Source organism: Saimiri boliviensis, chromosome 3, assembly GCF_048565385.1.
Source record: "Saimiri boliviensis isolate mSaiBol1 chromosome 3, mSaiBol1.pri, whole genome shotgun sequence".
Lineage (NCBI taxonomy): Eukaryota > Metazoa > Chordata > Mammalia > Primates > Cebidae > Saimiri > Saimiri boliviensis.
The window spans coordinates 91,369,945-91,385,378 of NC_133451.1; the positions used below are offsets into that span (position 1 = coordinate 91,369,945).

At 41.7% G+C, this 15,434-nt stretch overlaps 1 protein-coding gene across 4 annotated transcripts in view; it reads right to left on the reverse strand.

Moving 5' to 3' along the window:
- Positions 1-15,434, reverse strand: part of TSPAN5 (tetraspanin 5) — a 191,488-nt gene that overhangs the window by 149,959 nt on the left and 26,095 nt on the right. The window contains exon 1 of one of the 4 annotated variants that reach the window (XM_074396484.1): positions 2,227-14,681. The exons of 2 other annotated variants lie outside the window; for them this stretch is intronic. In XM_074396484.1, coding sequence (XP_074252585.1) covers positions 2,227-2,328 — 102 coding nt within the window. In that variant the 5' untranslated portion in view covers positions 2,329-14,681. Of the gene's footprint in view, positions 1-2,226; positions 14,682-15,434 lie in introns of those variants that run through there. One more of the 4 variants, XM_074396483.1, reaches the window with a different exon arrangement.

Consider the following 15,434-nt stretch of genomic DNA (forward strand, 5'->3'; position numbering starts at 1 on the left):
TCAGGCTGATCAGCATAGGACGCATAGATCTTTGGCTCCCACATTCATGCATTTCCATCATGCCAAACGTGGCACAAGTTCCATAAGGCACAGTAGCTGACACCCCTTCTAAAACAGGCCAGCAGTTCCAGAGTAGTTACGACCTTCTCGGATTGCAGACCCAGCTTCCCACTTCACTGTTGTTATCGTACCACACACATCACCTCATCAAACCACAGGAAGCCAAAGCTAGCGGTACCAGCCCACCAGCTGAGCAGCAGCAGCTGCCCCAAAGACATCACCCTAGGACCTCACTTCCTGTTCTGGCACTCAAGCCTGTATCCATGCCAATTCACAGTCTGGCCCATCGTTTTCAAAGCTAGAGCTGGACAGGCCCCAGATATCCAAGAAACCATCTGTTCTAGAATCCTCCCTCCTCCAACTTCACTTCACAACAGGCCATGGCATCTGCCACTATGCTTGGTCTTCTGAACAGAGGGTGTGGAGCTCTTGTTCACAACCTTGGAGAGGACTCAGCTCATTCTGACCCTGTCCGGAAAGGGAAGAACCACTGTTTTAAATCAAACATCCTGCAACAAACAGGTCCGTGCATTCTATATGGCAGCTTTAACTACCACAGATGTTACAAAAGACAGAAAAGTGCATTCAATTTTCTAAAGTCCTAGAATTCTGAACCATCTCCCCTTTTCAATATATATTCATTTATTTTTTAATAAATGCTTTTCAAAGAAAAAGTCACCAGTATAAAATAAAGACAAGGTAGGAATAATCACACTAATAATATACTAATATCTCAGCCCTAAAGCACTGTGAACTTACTTTCCAATTAAGAGCAAAACCAGAATAAAATCAAGCATCCTTTGAAAGCCATTCAAGTATTACTATAGAAAAATTCTAGGTAAACCCCAATTACATTGTATAATACCAGTCATAATAACTAATATTAATGGAGTGTCACTAGTGGCAAACTGCACTCGGATCTTTATATGTATGATTCACTGAATTGTTCTAACACCTCTGTTATTACTCCCTTCTTTTTTTAAGCAAAGGAAGCATATGGAGGATAACTAACTTGCCTAAGTTCACATCAATAAAAGGTGGCAGTGTCAAGGTTCAAACCTAGGTCCATGGGACTCCAAAGCCAGTGTGTTTCATATCATACCATACTGTCTTGAGGTCTTCGGTGTGTAGGACCAAAACTAAAACTGCTTTTTAGTTTCGTGAGCAGCATCACCTTCCATTTTAAGAGGTTCTGTGTGACTGACTGCCCTGAAAATTTACGGGCGAAGGCGAGGAAACTGGCACCCACCTAACAAGTCCATAGCATAGCTGTCAAGCAGCGGTGCGAAGCCGGGGGGGACAAGTGAATCGTGCGCTTGGCAAGGTTACATGTGCCACTGTCTCAGACTTGAATTTAAAAAAAAAAAATGGGTAGCCAAGGAGATGGGAGAGAGAATCTTTTTCCAAATTCTACAGGGAGTATGAAATAAATATGATCAGCTCCCTAAAGCTCTGATAAAGTCAGTCTGTTAAAAATCAAAAATCGTATCTCTTACTACCTCCCCCGACCTTCTTCACCCAACAAGCATAAAAATCCGTGAGGACACACGCAGACTCTATTACTATTGGCCTATTTAAACCTTAAATTTTTTATTCTGCCTATTGTCTTTTGGGAAATTCACTCAGGAAACATTTGGCTTTGCTTATACTTCTGTTGCTGTGTTTTATTGCAGGTGTCAACATGATTTTCTCTTGGGTGACAGCTCTCCAACATCTCGTGCAGTATCAACATTCACAAGGCAGCCTCAGATTTATTGCTAAACTGAGATCATGAGCATGAAACAATAAACTCACGGGCCATTGGGCATATTTGCTGTTGATCATGCTTGGATCAGCTGCACAAGCTTGTGATGTTTATGATATAAGCAAATGGCTTTCCTTGCTCTACCTTTTCTAATTCTTCCCAATCAACTTTCATTTCAAAGTCTTACAAACCATCTATGTGCCAGCTACTGTGCTAGCTGCTGGGAATACTGCAGTGAGCAAAATAAGCTTACTGCCTATTTAAAAAGGCAGAAGTCAATCAAATAATGATGCAAAGGAGTGAGTGATTGCAAAAGAGCACTGTGAAGGAACACAGATTAACGAGTGTCAATCTGTTCAGGCTGCTATAATAAAAACACCATAAACTGGGTAACTTATAAACAACAGAAATATATTTCTCACAGTTCTGGAGGTGGGAAGGTCCACAATCAATGCTCCAGCCGATTCAGGGTCTGGTGAGGGCTCATCTCTGCTTCTTAGCGCCTTCTCATTGCATCCTGACATGTTGGAAGAGGCATATAAGCTTCCTCAGCCTTGGTTATAAGGACACTAATCCAATTTCACCTTTAGGACCTAATCACCTCCTAAAAGCCTCATATTACTGCACTGAGTACCAGGTTTCAACACAGGAATTCTGGGGGACACATACTCAGATGTAGCATAGAGGATTTGGTCAGTTTTTAAACATGGCTGCAAATTCTGAAACTCCTCCCACTGAGAGGTAAGGTCTATGTCCCCCGACTCATGAATATTGGCAGCCTTATGACAGCTTCAACCAACAGAACATGGTGGAAATGATGCTATGTAACTTCAAAGCTAGGTCATAGGAGGCCATGCAGCTTCTTTAGCTCATTCTTGGAACCCTCTGAGAAGGACCATCCAGAGGCCACTGAGCCGTAAGGAAGTCTAAGCCACATGAAGGAACTACAGTAGGAGCCAGGGTCAACAGTCCCAGCTAAGGCTGGTCTTGGAGTCATCCCAGTCCAGACACGAGACATACACGCTCGAGGAAGCTCCCTTATGATTCTGGCCTCCAGCTGTTCACATTTTCCCATTATGGGGCAGAGACAAGCCTTCTTCACTAGGCCGTCTGGATTCCTGACCTGCAGAACCCATGAGCATAACAGAGTGTTTGCTGTTTGACACCACGGTGTTTAGGAGTGCTTTGTCACACAGCAGTCGACGATGAGAGAACAAAGGTGCTGCATAAAACAGGCGCTGTCTTATGCCAGGAAGTCATGTGAGCGCTCTCCATGGAAGTAGCATTAGTGTTGCGATTAGACCTCCATCAATGGAAGGAGAGGAAGAAGCAGGCTGTAGGCACAGGCCCTGCAATCAGAGGGAGTGTGGCTGGCACAGAAAAAGCAGCACAGAGTGAGAGGAGAGTAAAAAGGATGATGAGGTAGGTAGGGGTCAGACCACATTGGGTACTTTGCTGGTGTGGTGCTTGAGAGCACTTAGAAGTCCCTGGAGGGGTTGTCTATATATATATTTTTAATTAAAGTAAAATTTACACAACATAAAAGTCACTGTTTGGGTTGAACAGCATATCCCAAAAATTTATATGTTGAAGTCACTACCAGCACCTCAAAATGTGACTTTATTTGGAAATAGAGTCATTGCAGGCATACTTAATTAAGAGGTCGCTCAGGGTAGATCCTAATCCAGCATGACTGTGTCCTTATAAAAAGATGAAACTTGGACACAGACATGTACACAGAAGACCACCATGTGAAGATGAAAACAGAGGTCAGGTGACAGGTCTACACACCAAGGAATGTGAACGATGGCCAGCAAACCACTATAAGCTGGGGAGAGCCACGGAGCTGATTCTCCCTACAACCCTCTGTAGGAACTAACCGTGTGACACCTTCGTCTCAGAGCTGCAGCCTCCAGAACTGTGAGGCGACACACTTCTGTGGTTTATGCCACCCAGTCTGTGGAACTTTGTTACAGCCACCCTCGGGAACAAATATAGTCACCATTTTAAAGTGCACACTTCAGTGGCTTTTAGTACCTTCACAGTATAGTGCAGCCAGCACTACTATCTGATTGTAGAACATTTTCCTATCCCAAAAGGAAACCTCAATTCCAACTCCCGCAGCCCCTGGCAACAATTAATCTGCTTTCTGTCTCTATGACTTTGTCTATTCTGGACATTTCATATAAATAGAATCATACAATATGCAGCCTTTTGTGCACACCTGTCACTTAGCACAATGTTTTCCATGTTCATCCATGTTGCAGCACGTATCATTATTTCATTCCTTTCTGTTCCATTGTATGGGCATACCACATTTTGTTTACCCATTCATCAGGGACAGTTATCTGAGCTCTTTCTACTTTGGGGCTATTATGAATATGACATTATACACATTTTCTTTTTTTGAGACAGTCTCACTCTGTCACCCAGGCTGGAATGCAGTGGCACAATCTTGGCTCACTGCAATCTCTGCCTCCCAGGTTCAGACAATTCTTGTGCCTCTGCCTCCCAAGTAGCTGGTGCCCACTACTAGACCCAGCTAATTTCTGTTTTTTCCTTTTCTTTTTCTTTTTTTTAGATGAAGTCTTGCTCTTGTCCCCCAAGGCTGGAGTGCACTGGCGTGATCTTGGCTCACTCAACCTCCACCTCCCGGGTTCAAGCAATTATCCTGCCTCAGCCTCCCAAGCAACTGGGAATACAGGAACCAGCCACCAAGCCCAGCTAATTTTTGTATTTTTAGTAGTGACGGGGTTTCACCATGTTGGCCAGGCTGGTCTTAAACTCCTGACCTCAGGTGATCCACCCAACTTGGCCTCTCAAAGTGCTGGGATTACAGGGTGAGCTAATGTGCCCCACCTCATTTCTGTATCTTTTGTAGAGATGAGGGTTTCACCATGTTAGTCAGCCTGGTCTCGAGCTCCTGACCTCAAGTGATCCACACCTCAAATTCCCAAAGTGCCGGGATGATTACACGTGTAAACCACAGCATCCAGTCTCATGCACACATTTTTTTTTTGAACAAATGTTTTCAATTCTTTTGGACATGTATACCTGAGAGTAAAACTGATGAGTCATATGGTAATTCTTTAACTTTTTGGGGAGTCCACAAAAACATCTTTCCATAGTGGTTGATTTTCGTTCCCATCAGCAATGTCTAAGGGTTCTCTGGAGGGTTTCAAGCAAATGGAGTAAGAGTTGTGCTTAGCGGAAAAGTCAAAGCAACCAGCATTTGTGAAAGAACATGAGTTCAGTTCTAAACTGATGGATCTGACATGACTTTTAAAACATTCAGCTGGACATGTCAGGTAGGACAGTCAGTCTGAGGCTTAAAAATGAGGTCAGTCAGCTCTGGAGTTAAACTTTGAGACTCAGCAGGTCATGAGCATGGAAGAGATTCCACGAGAGAAAGCGCAAAGTGTAGAAAAGAGGGGCTGCTGAACTTTTGGGAGCTCTGAAAATGAGCAGTGGGACAGAAGAAAATGTGTCTGCAGGAAGGAGTGTGATCAGCAGAATTTAACAAAATTAGAAAATTGGTGGACAAAGAGGAAAGAGACTGAGCAAAGACAAAAGAGATTCACCATTCTGTAATAAAAAACAGATTTGTAAATTGTCTAAACTGTGAAATTTTAACAGAAAAAGGATAAACACCATTTTACTTCTTTCTACATTTTTCCTTTTTAAAATTCCTTTCCTTTTTTAGGGAAAGGGAGGGTAGTGGTGGTGGAAAGGAAAGGTTTTAATTCCCTCAGTCGTATGTGTAAGAGGTTAAACTACTTGACCTGTTATCAGAACTCGTGAATAAATGCTGTACAGACTGGATGTCAAACTTATCTAACTTAAAATAGACCTCTCCCAAGGGAACTGCATGGAAAGAACCTGGTTATGTGATTAACAAGTTTCTATTGTTTCATCAAAGCATCTCAAAGTTGGAGAAGACAGCTGGACACCACTTCAAAGTATCAATAAGAAATCAACAGCGATTAAAGCAGGAGAATCATAATTCCTCCACACCCTCTCCCTGCTGACAAGTAGGTATTTAATTACAGAGTCCAATCAAAAGATGAGAATCCTATGAATAAACCTGTAATAATATCCTCTGTCCCACTTCAAAATTATAGCTTAAATTATTTTGTTCCTCAAAAGCCATAGTTCCAAAGATTATAAAACTCTTTACAGATCAATCACAAGTGTAGCTAATCCTTTCAGGTCTACAATGTGAAGAATTAAATTTTAACTTTGTAATCATGAGAACAAAGGACTCTTGAGATTAAATAAACATTGCCTTTAGAAGAGCATAGGAAACAGTTTTAGCTCAGGCCTGCAGCCTTTTTGGGATACAAACCCATCCCTTACTCCTTTGGTTGCTTTCAACATTAATACAAAACTGGGAAATTTAAAATTCACTGTAATTCACTAGAGTGAATTACTTTATTTGAAAACAACACATGCACACATACATATATAAATTCCACGTTCCCTCTGTATTCACATACTTTGAAAGGTTTAATTTTATCCATTGGCCGAAGAGGTGTTCTCCCAGAGTAAGTTTGGAAATTAGTTATTTAAGGTAAGCCTATGTCAGGTGGAAATACGCTTGATATTAGAACCCTATAAAATATCTTCTTTTTTGCTTTATATGAAACTATGAAATTCATTCTAATTACATTACCAAATTGAATCATATTGAAAAAGGTAATAAAATCATATCATTAGTCACAATCAGCCACTTCTGCTGGCATTCATGCCTGGTATTTGACACATATTTTATTCCAAAGCCATACAAAAACCCAAATAGAAGGTACTACTATCACTGTTTTACAGACAAAAGTCCCAGGGGCAGAAGATCCAAATTTTACCTCTAGAAACACAGAACTTAAATACAAACCTTTAAATTACACACACACACACACACACACACACACACACACACACACACACACACAGCTAGAGACTGCCTCTACCACATTATGCCTTCATAGAACTGTTATGAGAGCTTTTAGAACATTATTGCCAGGTACAGATGTAAGTGCTGCGGAATGATGAGGAGATAAAGAATGAAAAATAATGGTTTCCCAGAGGAAAAAAGAAATACTCGTCAACATAAGTAACATTACTAAAAGTTCCATAAGAAGTTATTTGATTAAATATAGGTTGGGTTTTTCTGTGGTTTTTTTTGTTTTTGTTTTTGTTTTTGTTTTTTGGTAGAGGAGATATAACATTTTAGATACAGGGTATGATACTCATGTTGTAAAAGCAAGAGCAAATGTTTTACAAAACACTGCTTCCCCACACTACATAAGAAAAAGTCTTCTCAGTCAGTGCCCCTGTCCCTAGTTCAGAGAATCAGTGTGACAATAGTACTTGGAGAACTCTAAGAGTAGTAACTTACATTAATTAGTAATTAATAGGGTAGAGCCACAAACATTAACTTATTCATTAATTCCCAAAGCCAGTCTGAGCATCTCTCTTTGATAGGGGAAAGAAAGTCAATGTTACATTAAGTGATGTCAGCCTACTTCCAGAAACTGCTGATCATAAATACACAGGACTAACACTACACTTAAGACTTTAGATTCCTCCTGTACAGAGAGGCATTAATGAACATATTTTTAGATTTAACCAATCCCCCCCCAAAAAATCATTGGAAATTTGTAGGATTCCAGAAGGCAAAATATGATTTGAAAGCACTGAAACATAATAACAACAATTATAGGAGGGGGTAGAGGAGAAAAAGCTAATAATTGTTGAGTGCTTATAATACTCTAACACCTTTGTAAGTGCCTTATGGGCAGTAGCTATTTATGCCTAGTATTCCATTATTGGAACACTAGGGAGTTACTTATATCCTACTTCTCAAGGTCATCGCCAAGGTCTGATTGCAAAAATTCAAACAAATTGCAACCTCAGGCATAACGGGTTAACTCTCAGTCCTTACGGTGAGCTTGTGAAGCATGTATGATTTCCCTCCTATGAGGAAACGAAGGTGTTTTGAGTTGCCCAGAGTCACGCTGAGTTCTGAGCAGAATTTAGAGCCACTTTAGCTCCAAAGCCCATGAAACTGACCGAGACTTTACCCAGTTAATAAAGGCAAGACTTGTTTTCATGTTCAACCCAAGATTAGTCATGCAAGATTGAAGTTACTTCACCAAGGAGAAGAAACAAAAGCCTGTTAATGTTTTGCCCTTTACATACTTCCAGGGCCAGAGGGCCAAACCCGTTTTTTCCTGTGAAACACTGGTGCAGTGAAATGTCAAGCCAGATGTGGTCCACTCTAAAATACTACTCATTTGGTATTATCTATCTTTAATGGCTTCATCCAACCTACTCCTTGAAACCAATTTCCTCTTGAATACATTTAATAGCTTCTTTATGAATGAACCCTATTAGTAGCATTTATCATTCCTTCTGAAAACATGTTTAAAAGCAAGAAAACAGTATGTCAGAGTATTATGTTTACTTCATCAAATATACATCTTCTCTTGAAAAGAAAATCACGTTGCCTATTAGATCTTTCTGTGCCAGATAAGTTTTAAGAGAAAATTTATACTACCACATATTTTGAAGTTGAGTACTATGTTTATAAGAAATAAGGCAATGAGTGGAAACACTTCATAACTAAGTATCTCTAAAGGATTTTCCATAAACCAATTATTCACTCATTCCTCACTTGTTACTGTATTTATCAACATCAGCATGTGGTTCAAGGACCATCCACATGAGAATCATCTGTGGCTGGCTGTTGACAATACAGGTGAGATCTAATGAATGCTGGTTTCCCGGTGAAGAAATCTCCATCACTCACAAACAGCCCAGGTGCGTCTTCTGTGTTCTAAAGGTTGAGGATCACTGAATTCCCTTTATGTGTTAACAGGACAGATACACAAAGGGCTTATCATAACCTCGTGTAATTGGTCTTAAATTGGTCTCTCTGCCTCTACCCTTAACACCATCCCTACAAACTGCTTATTCTGTATATAATAAAGGGATCTTTAAGGAATAAGTCAGATCATGTAGCTTACTCTGCTCAAAATTCCCCAAGAGTTTCTCATCTCCCTCAATGGCAACAAGCCTAGAATAACCTCCCTGCTCTACCTTTCTGACTCATTTCCTACCACTCTCCTCTGCCCTCCTGCTTGGCTCCAGCCACTAGGCCGCCCCCTCCCCACCCCAGGCCCACCTGGCTGGCACAGGGGAGCCTTTGTGCTCTACATGCTCCCTCTGCTGAGAGCGAGAGCGCTTTCCTGCAGCTAGCCGCCCTGGCCTGTTCCTTCCCTTCCTGGGGGTTCCTGCTCCACGATCACCAGTGTGGGAGGCCTTCCCTGGCCCTGTTATCAAGAACCTGCCCGTCCCTTTTCCTGCCTGATTTGATCCTCTTTAGCATTTATCACCATCTAAGATACTTGCTGTTTTACTTATTTTTCTCGTTGGTTATCTGTTACCCGCCACTCAAATATAAGCTTCATGAGAGCAGGGATTTTTTTTTTTTTGTCTGCTTTTTTCTGAAATGTATCCCACTTGGCACAAAATAGGCATCAAAAAGTATTTGGCTAAAAGAATAAATGAATATCATCAGTGTTCCAAAAATGGGTACTTGATTAATGAAGCGTTGTGAGAGAGAGCCACCAGCTTGGGGTGGGGGGGCAGAGCGCCTACCTCTCCTCATGGCAGGTAACACTAGTGAGGTTTTCAAGGAAGAACAGAGAACATCGTCTCAGAAAAGGAAGGACATTCTACATATCAGTTGGCCTGTAATTTAAAATGTCAGTGTCATGGAAGATGAGGGAAGAATGAAGAACTCTTCCAGACTGAAGGCGACTGGAAAGACACGAACGACAGCTGGGTGTGAGTGATCCTGAGCTGGATTCTTTCGCTATAAAGGACATGACTGGGATAGCTGGAGAAATCTCAAGGGAGTTTATCAGTGAAGGTTTATAGGAGCTCTGATTTTAGTATTCTTGCCATTTTCCTGCAAGTCTGAAACTGTTTCAAAAGAAAAAAAAAAAAAACGCAAAAGAAACTAGAATAATACGAGTAAATGCAATGCATCAAATGATCTGTGAATAAAATGCCCACTGAATAAAACAGGGAAAAACAAAAACTATTTCTTCCAAATGTTCCTATTCCCCTTACTCCCCAACTCCTCAAAGAAAAACTTTGGGCCTATATTATCTTGACTTAGAGTCAGCCAAATATGGTCATTTTTCTTTAAGTATAAACGCAAATAAACCCCCCGGATTTCAGAGGAAACACAGCATGCAGGAGAACATTTGTCCGTATAAACTCTGTAGTAAATGACATCTCTCTTCTCCCTACAGAGTGGAAGCTTGATCTCCATGAATTGCTGTAACTCAAAACATACTTTTTACACAAAAATAATGATGGGGTTGAAAACAGAAAAAGTAAATCTTTGGACTGGACTGCTGTTGTGAGCCAAAGAGAATGATTAAATATAAAACAAGGGTTGGGGGGAAGCAACAGCACTAGGTTATAAAAGAACAGATTGGCATAGATTTTTTGAAACTGAAGTTACAGGCAACATGCCTAGAATTTAGATAGCAATATTAAGGACTCAGCACTCATCCAGGCCTCTACAGCTCCCCTGACAGGTCAAATTCCATTACAACAAACAGCAGTGCAATAATAGTCTGAGTAATCCAAAGCATTCCTGCTTAACGACCTCCTTAACTCAAGCAGTATGCAGTATCTAACAGTGTTCCCCATTTTAAATACAAAAGTACAAACATAAATACAGCGAGTGATTGTTCACTATTTGAAAGGACTCATCAGAAGTCTCCATAATAAGGTATAAGGCTTTTTTTTTTCCAGCATCTAGAATAGTGTTTGTGGGGCCATTTTTTAAACACAGAAATATAATTAACTTACTTGCAACTTTTGAAGGACATGTCTAGATACAGTGAATCAAAATGTTAACAGGAACTAAAAGCAAGCACACGTTCAACATCACAACAGGAGTGTCTAAAGATCGACTCCTGTACCTTCCAAGTCCCCTACTTTCCTCTGTAATGTGGGGCCCACCACACTGTCTTGTATGCATTTGTTTTCATTTGAATTTTCTTCCAAATTGTTACAGTTGACAAATTCTCCTTTTTAAAATATGAAGTTTCAGCCTCTCCTGGAAAATGGTTAGATCTGGAAACACAGGTACTGATTCCTGAGTCGATCATCAGTTAATGGAAAGCAGCTCCCTGTCAGGCAGGGCAGAAGCATGGCTGATCCCTTTACCACACTCCCCATCACTCCCTATTGCATTCCCAGTACCCTCAATGGCTTGTTTTCTGCCTGGTCCTTCTAAGCATAGGTATCTGCAACCCCAGCCTTTAAAACAACTAAAACAGAACATACTACTCAACTTGCTAAGATATCAAAACTGAGCTGCATTATACATTGTCCTATGATACACTGCCCATTGCAGAGAGAAGGCATGCTAAGTTAATATTATGGATAAATTAATATTTCTCTAACAGACATTCTCACAAGCATCACTGGCAAAAGGCAATATGTATAATCTTCAACTGAAAATGCTTTGCTTTGGAAATGGGAATGCTTTGAATGTATCTTAGCTTATCAAAGCATAAAGTTACTTGTTTTTAAATAGCCATAATATTTATTTATGTATATTTTACCACAATTAAAAAGAAAAAACACTCACAAACACATACATATATTATCCTGTAACAGAAACAATTAATAAGCATAATTACTCTAAAGTGGCAAAGAACGGATATTACAATTTGTTTCTGAACTGTTTCAGTCTTTGAGTTGTACTGTGTATTACACATAACCAGAGTATCTTCAGTCTCAAAGAGACTGAGTATTTCTGAGCACACAAGCAAGATCGTAGGCAAGTCACACAACCCCCCTCTGTGACTCAATGTCCTCATCTGACAATGTGAAGAATAATAGTACAGACATCTTAGCGGGTTACTGGGAGGATTAAATGAGCTGATACATACAAACAGCACTTACAACACTGCCTACCACTATTGCCCATACTTATATTAATTGACACACTAGCCTAAAATGCTGATAAATTGTGTTCTCCTACTGCAAACGTTCTCATCTCTGCCCTGGTTTGCAGAATGAAGCACTGTCTTCTGGTCTTCTATCCAAAGCACACTCCATTATTATTAATTTAAGTTGCTGCTAAATCTCAAAAGTCATTAATAAAATGCGGTGATTTCTCAAATGGTTTATGGTCAGCCACTCTAGAGGTACTTAACAGAAAAGAATTAGCTCAAAGCTGGTAACCAAGTGATTTATCAAAACAATTTATCAGGTTTAAAGAAAATCCCCAGGGAAGTAAAAATGCAGCATTCAAAAAACACCAACGAAAAGAAAGACTGCTGCTATTCACAAAGGAGCAGACTTAGTGAGTGAATAAATAGAAGAATAAATGAATGAACATCAAATGGGCTATTTGCTGCTGACCACAAACTTATGCCTCCCCTTAAATTTTTTTTTTTAGTCAGACACTGCTTATATTTGTGTCATTGCTAAACTGTGTCATCATACTTACATAACCAGGCAATAATAATCTATGAAAATACTCGACTAATCAACCCAAAAGCTTCCCCTAAATCTTGACATATGCACTGACTGCATTTGCTGTGGCTGGAGCTGGGCCCTGTTCTGAGTTTACACTCGCGTTGGGGAACAAAACTAACAAACGGGGATTAAGTGGTAACCCCTGAGTATCTACAGCATCAGAGTTCCTGGAGGGTTATGCCCAGGATAGGCTGCAAGGGTGCTCAAAGTGAACAGGAACAGGACAAAGGCAAAGCAGAGGAGGCATCAAAGGAAACGCACTGCAGCTGCTACAGCTAGAGGCTTGATGGAGAAACCAGCACAGCACACGTCCTGCTCAGCAAACCCCTACCCACCTCCAACACACACAGCAGCACCACCTCCTCTGAAACATTCCCGGATTACCCCATCCTTAGGCATATACACTCGTCTCTTTTAGGTATGTATTTATTTACATGTTTTTCCTCCATTGGACTGAGAGTTCTCAAAGCACAAGAATCATCTTAATCCATCTGGTATTGTTATCCGAGGCATGCGTATTCCCTAAACATCCCTCGATTGAATGAAGATGCCTTAAGAAAGGGAGGGATTCTCTCAACCCAAGAGACTCTGCACATAACTAGAAAGGGAGGGGCCCACAAATCCAACGCCACGCTTCCTGTGCACGGAGGCTACCCAGGAGAAGGGAGTCCCCCTGTCCTCAAGGAACTTAGAGTCCACTCAGATCACAAAAAGTTCCCTGAGAAAGTTGTGAAGGGCTCTATTTAGACAGTCATTTATTACTCAGAATTGAAGCCCTCCTTCCTTTGAAACAAGGCCTGCTGGCTTAAGGGTCCTGTAGAGCTAAGGATTTGAGGATAACTTGCCACTGGTGTTTAGCACAAAAAGCAAATGAGAGTTCACTGGCAAGTATGAACGAAGGGCATCAACTTACTCATAAATCTCAACACCCTTTCCTTTGCTCAGTGGCTGAGAAACTGCCATCTGGAAGGCTCAGTGATAGATGAAACGCATTATCACAGTTCCACTGGAATACTTCTGGTTGGCAAAGAACGCAAGATGCCAGAACTTGAAAAAAAAAATCATGTAATTCTGATGACCTCGTTTCACCTTTCTTTTCAGCCAATTCAAATTCAGCCTGTTGTAGATATTTAACAATTAGAAAAAGCTTGCAATTACTTTGCTGAATCGCTCGACTGGCAAAATGTCCACGAGGCCTGTGCATCTCCCACATTCTAATGCTCTGGTGGCACTAAGGTCCACAGCAAGCAGGGAGGGTACCCTCTACACACAACATTGACACTGAGAAGCGGCAGGAAAGTAAGGAAGACAATTCCACGTCACTGAGTCCATCACCAGACTCTCATCAAGTTCACCCCAGTATCTGGGAAGCATGTAGCCTTCACGGTATGTGTTGCATCCCTGACTCCGGGTGGGTGCACCTGAGCACGCTCACACACAGGCAAACACAGCACTCCCACCTCTCATTTTTCTTTTGGCATTTGTTTTGTTTTCTGGCATCCCTCCAGACTGCCTGGGCCTCCAGAATCTTAGATGCCTGACCCTGCAGGGCCAACATGAAGGAAGCCGCCACTTCAAGGTCCCGTCCAACTGCTACACAGAAGCCAGGCCGGAGAGGGGCTTTTTATTGTTGTTCTGTTTTAAGACCTCAGGCTATAGAATCTGATAAAAATTATCTTCAGACTAGTGTTTTAAAAAGCCCGTTCCCCCTGAAGGGACCCAGCAATTTGAAAGTGCCTTGCAAAGCATGTTCTCCTGGATTCTTCAGAGCCTTTCCTGAGGCAGGCGAGCATCTGCTGTAAGTCAGAAAGGAGGAAACTGTCCCTGGGGACTCGGCCATAATAGGCCTTAGAATCCAAGATCTTAGGCCACTTTTTAGGTTTTCACTGTTTTTAATTCAACAAGATTCCCCTGGCACTGCGTACACTACCTTCTTTGAGTCTACAGATCAGTAGAGAAATGGACGCGCAGATCTGTGTGCCTCTCACTGGGCCTTGGCTACACGCAGACCGGAGAGCAGCTCTCCCATGGAATGCATTTTGTTTGGCCAAACACAATGCAACAGTGTCCTTGACCCCTTCCAATCGAAAGTTTGTCTGCCTCTGACTGGCAGAAGTACCTACCCTCTGCCACTCTGTGTTCATTTTCCATTTCCGTAACAGTCTTGGTGCCTCCTGCTATCACATTCCAAAATCCCAGGTGCACAGAGAACGTTCTTACCTCTCAAAATGTTAAAAACAGGCAATCTGTATATGCTGCCAGAGTTTCAAGAAGATAAATTATCTTCAGCCAAAATCAAAATTCAGCAGCAGCTCCCCTCTGACTCCCACCCCCATCCCCCAAACCCCCACCCAGACCCTGCAACCAGGCTCTCTCATTCTGGGAGTATGACAATAAAATCTTTTACCTGAATGACTCCACATCACTGGGCTTTAGAAGGGATCATCATATATGCTGTCATTCAAAATGAGAGTAACTTTGAAAGAGAAAGAGGACACTATTAATAAATTACACAGGGACTTCAGGTGTATACCAGCACTGTCACAGAAAACCAGGACCTATGGAGCACTTTGAAAACTTTGCCCTGAGTGTGGGTGCTACCATCAATCCATCAATGCTGCATTAAAAGGACATCTACTCCCCTCTGGATATTGACTACCTAGCGCAAGATACAGACAATCAAATAACTACCCAAATATGCAACAATGACCTCACCTAATTACAATGCGTGCTCTGAAGGAAAAGTCCTGGGTGGTATGACAGAACATTCCAAGGATTAACCTGACTGGGGAGGAGGAGGAGGACTGGAATGGAAGCAAAGGAAGAGAAGAAGGGAGTAAGCCTGCAGGTGGGCCCTAAAGGGGAAAGTACAGACAAGGAGGACTTGAGGCTGTACCAAAAGCAGCAGGAAGTTGTAGAGGTCATTCACAGCATGAGGCATCATGATCAGACAGACATGAAGGACCGTTCAGGCCCAGGGCAAAGCATGGACCATAGTTGGGAATGCAGGAGGCAGAGAGCAGGAAGCCAGGGCACTTGGCAGGACGGAGGCTCAGACCAG